This window comes from Egretta garzetta, unplaced genomic scaffold (assembly GCF_000687185.1).
Source record: "Egretta garzetta isolate BGI_Z169 unplaced genomic scaffold, ASM68718v1 scaffold243, whole genome shotgun sequence".
Taxonomy (NCBI): Eukaryota; Metazoa; Chordata; class Aves; order Pelecaniformes; family Ardeidae; genus Egretta; species Egretta garzetta.
The window spans coordinates 574588-579140 of record NW_009259041.1 but is presented as its reverse complement, the minus strand read 5'-3'; the positions used below and the strand labels follow the sequence as shown (position 1 = coordinate 579140).

Sequence of the window (4553 nt, the reverse complement as noted above, 5' to 3'; positions counted from 1 at the left end):
AGCTGACCTGGACCCCCCATCCCACTCCCCGCTCCGCTATAACCAGGACCATTTTCTCTAGCAGCGCAGTTACCAACATGAACTTCATTTTCAACCTCAGAACGTGAACAATTAGGGCCAGTTTTCACTCCCTGTTTGCCCAGCAGACACTGAGGTATTTTGGGAGTCAGATATTGGTTGAATGCTACAAGCTCAAGAATTTGGCCCCGAGCTCTTGAGCCAGCGCAGCTCCGTGCGCTCCCGTGGCTGACTGAAGTTGGTAATACCCCCTTTCTCCTCCCTTCTCCAAATAGCAAAGGAAGCCCCCAGCCTGCAAGGCTCCTGGGGTGAAGAAATTGGTGCCACTTCATTAACCGCAGCAGAATTGCGCCCATTTTACGTCAGAGGTCCCAGTTCCCAGTTGCTGCTATTTAAAAGGCAGCTGGGGGTCAGGGCCAGTTCTGGGGCCCAACGCCATCCCAGCGTTGCCTTTGCAGACTGGGAGATCAGCTTGGGTTGCAGGGCTGCGTATCTCCGATTGCAAGAGAAAAACCAAAAGAGGACATTGGTAAATGTAAATGATTTACCAATAGCTTTTTCCTCATTTAGCCTCTACCCACAGACAAGCAGCCATAGATGAAGTGCAAAAGGAAAAAATAAATGAGCCCCAGAAAACATCTGTCAGAGAAATCAGAACCGAAAGGCAATTCCTATTAGGCGAGTCCGAACAAGATTCATTCCAACTAAATTCAGCTTGAGATAAAGCCCCTGTTTACCATTCATAAGTCTCTTCTGTAAAGCCCCTTAGGCTTCCCAGGAGATGTTTCCTATCCCATTCAGCAGAGCATTTTGGAGATGAAGGGACAGGCTGATGAAAGCACCCAGCAGGACGAGCCGGCTCTGCCGCCGCCGACCCTCCTGCCGCAGCGGGGATGCTGCGTCCCTGGCAGCTCAGCCCCTGCTCATGGTAATCATGGCAAACCAGTGGGACAGTGACTGCTAATCCCGGGCACTGCAGGGGCCTGATGTGCTCCAGTTTTAACTGCTGCTGACCACAGAAATTTATGGCAAGAAAGACCTATAAGGTCTCACAGGCGCTGCTATACGGCCAACATGGGGACTACTCCTTGTGAGCTGCACAACACGGAGGCAAAACCCCCGTGGAAGCCAAGGACTCCTGTATGGACTCCCCTGCAGAGCCAGAGGACGACGTTTCCATCACCTGGCACGAGCAGCCGAGCCATTCAATGATCATTCCCCTCACTGACCTTGCGCCCCCCACCTGCATTTTTCCAGAACGTAACGTGAACAGCGTTTGGGGACAGCCACCTTGTCCAGTTTGCTAGCCCCTTGCAGCACATGGTCCTCAATCTAAAGGCCCTATCAAGCATGTGGAGTTCAAAAAAATTCCAAATCCTCCTATCCCAGCATCCCCCGAGGATACTCCTGCTCTCAGGCACAGCACTACCCACGCACGGCGGCAATAGGTGCTCTCTTCATCAGCCAGAGCATCTTTCTGACACGGAGCCAGCCCCCACGCCTCTGCTGTACCCACCAAACTGTGATGAAGTCGTTGTAGGGCTCCGTTTGCAGCAGGGTGAAGTTGAGGTGGATTCCGTACCCCACTGGCACTGTGAGAAGCCAAGTGCAGTCCTGGGAATTGGGGTACTGGTTGGGGAAGCCAGGAGAGTAAACTGTACCGTTTTGGGTGGTGAGGTTCCCCCCGCAAGGCACTGCAGGTAATCAAACAGAAACACAAACCTAGTGAAGAAATATCCCTCCAAACCAGTAACTCTTAAAGATTCTCTATTTCTCATTTTTCTTTCCTTTATTTTGGATGAAAAGACAGCAGTTCTGGAGGATCCAGCCCCAAAACCTTGGCCTAGCTTGCCTCCAATAATCTAACATTTTCAATTTAATTTCATTACAATAAATTTATTAAGTGCTTCGGAGCTGAAAGGAGACGACCAGGGTGCTTTGTGCAGATGCAATAGCCAGGTGTGCAAATAAACTCTATCTTCTGCCCTAGCAAGAGTCTTTGGGCTCCACCAGCTGTCTGCACCCATGCATGGAAAATACAGCTCCTGACGAGATCACACCAGTGGGCAAATCCATCCGCTTGTTCATACAGCGCGGCCTGGACCGGAGCCACCGAGCAGCTGGCTTTTCACAGAGTCCAGCTGAGCAGGGGGGAAACGATGATTTGTACGACAGCAGCATCCCGTTCATTAATCAAGACGACGGTTCTATTGCACTAGGTGCCTTCCAGGTCCAAATGAACTTCCAAACTAAAGAGAGGCAATTAGAAACAGCCTGGGCAGCAAAAAAAAAAACAAACCGAGAGGGAGAGAAGGATGATGCCCTGCTGAAGGCAATGCAGGAGGGCCCCTGCAGGTCCCTAGGTCTGACAGTCCCGTGTACAAGCATCGGCCTCTGGACCTCTCTGGCACACAAGGTCAACTGAAATGATGGTAACATCTGCAGCATGTTGCTGGCAACCTGCAAGGACCGAAGGCATGGGGTTAAGCGCAGACAGCATCATCTGCCTGAGCCAGCTCTGTTCTAGAAGCCCCGTAGCTGCGTTAACCCAATCCTTGTCGTAGGCTAGCACGTTCTCCCTCCCAACCCAACTTACTCATTCAGGCTTGGTGCTGAACGCTCCCTCTTTTTCATACAGGAGGAGCTCTGCAGGCTTCTACCTCCCTGGCCCTGACCAGCTGTTCCAGATGTAAGGTTCGAGCCAAGCTCCATCCGTTCCCTGCCTGGTTCTGCTCTCCTTACTCACGTGGTCCGTCAAGCCGAGAAAAGCACGTGTATTTATGTAACTCCATACACTCATCTTCTGAAACAAACACCCAAGGAACCTTGGGGGCCGAGTTCCTTTCTGCCCTGCAAAGCAGCAGGCAACCTGCTGATCACTGGAGAAACTCCCTGGGGTAGCGCTGGAAACCTTGGCTTCTGTGCATTTGTTTTAGAATTAGAGCTTCTCTTTTAATTAAAAGGGCTTTCAGCTGTGACCCGTGTGGGAAAGGTGAGGCGGTCAGCCTAAAGCAGCCGCTCCTCACTGCTATGCAAAAATGGACCATTGATGGGAACAGAAAAGGGGAGTTCTGCATTGATTTCAACAGCAGTAACAGCCTGCCCGACAGGCACATGGAGAAAAAAACCCAAATGGTCCAAAATGCACCTGATCCCTCACTCCTCTGCGCTATCAGAAGTGCTGCAGAACAAAAAAAGCTACTTAAAAAACACCATGAAGAAGGAAGAACTGGGTGGTTGTGGCTGGCAGAGCTGATACCTGAGGTAGGTAAGGGCCTAATCCTGCCTCCCCCATCAGCCCCCCCCACCCTACCAGCAGCACCTGGCTGAGCACCGGGCAGTTTCTCAGCTACCACACACCTCCGTCACGTTGCTGGGGTCAGCAAAAGAGCAGCTGAGGATTTGGTTCTTTATGCTTTGTGTTCTCTGGGGTTCAAGGACTTAGGACTTAAAAGAGGAAAAATATCACCTCTCCCTCTCCTTCCCCGGCGCACAGCTCTCGCAGGCTAAGTGCTGTAAAGAGCCCGGGATAAAGGTCAGTGCTCCTGGGAAACGCCGTGGGAAATCTTCAATAAGCGGTCTTGAACTTCTTAAGGGTTCATAAGAAAACCTTCTAAAGTAAACCAGACAAAACTCAGTCCATTGGCCCCAAGGATGAAAGGCTGCATCGGCCCTACTGGGGTTTGGAAAGTGAATTTGGCCATCTGAGCTTCGATGCCTAGAACAGAGACCCACTCCTGCAGCCCGTGGGGTCCTCCTAGCATACATGGTCTTCGGAAAGGAGAGCACGCAAGGTTACTGAAGAGCTCCCATCCGGATCATTTTGGAGATGCCATCATTGCCGTCCTAAGGAGACTAAACAGGGCCTCAACCTTCCTACACCAGGAGCCCCCAGAGCCGCAAGGGTCTTTTACCAGGGGCTCTTTTTATTTGCCAATGCTAAAATCAACAGAGGATGAACACTGTTGAAGAAATAAAGCAGAGAAGAATGATCATTACCATCACCCTGGACTGCTTCGTTCTGAAAGAGCAGCTCCCGCTGGCCTCCCGCAGGGCTCGAGCCAGCCCTCACCCGTAGCGCGAGACACAAACACATCTCCAAAGGTGCACCTTGGTTTGGAACTGGTCAAAAAGCTCCCTTTGACTCGGCTGAAATACGTTGAACGTCGACTCACTGAGAACATGCTTCACCACCTCGGGGGCTACGGCTTTATTCAAAGTGCACATTCCTAGCCTGCCTCCAGCGATGCTTTTGCTTCCAGAGAAACTTTCAGCCCAATTACAAAACAACGACTCGAAAGGAGGCCGTCAACAGCGAGCTGAAGCCTTCTCCCTCCCCAGAACTGCCCATCCAGGTGCTCTCAGGGTGACCCCAAAGCCATACCTTCACACCTGGGCAATGGGTGGTCCCAGTTCCTGTTGGTGCCATGCTGGCAGGTCAGGACGGGGTGGCCGATCAGCTGGTAGCCAGGCAGGCACTCAAAAGAGATGGACTGGCCAACGTTGTAACCGGCTCCTCTTACAACACCGTTAGC

The 4553-nt window shown here is 51.8% G+C and overlaps 1 protein-coding gene across 1 annotated transcript in view; it reads right to left on the bottom strand.

Moving 5' to 3' along the window:
• CSMD2 (CUB and Sushi multiple domains 2) overlaps window positions 1–4553 on the bottom strand; it is a 328671-nt gene that overhangs the window by 55178 nt on the left and 268940 nt on the right. Inside the window, 2 exon segments of the mRNA XM_009634976.2 lie at window positions 1535–1712; window positions 4403–4553. The exon segment at window positions 4403–4553 is cut by the window's right edge and continues 12 nt beyond it. Of these exon segments, the coding sequence (XP_009633271.2) occupies window positions 1535–1712; window positions 4403–4553 (329 nt within the window).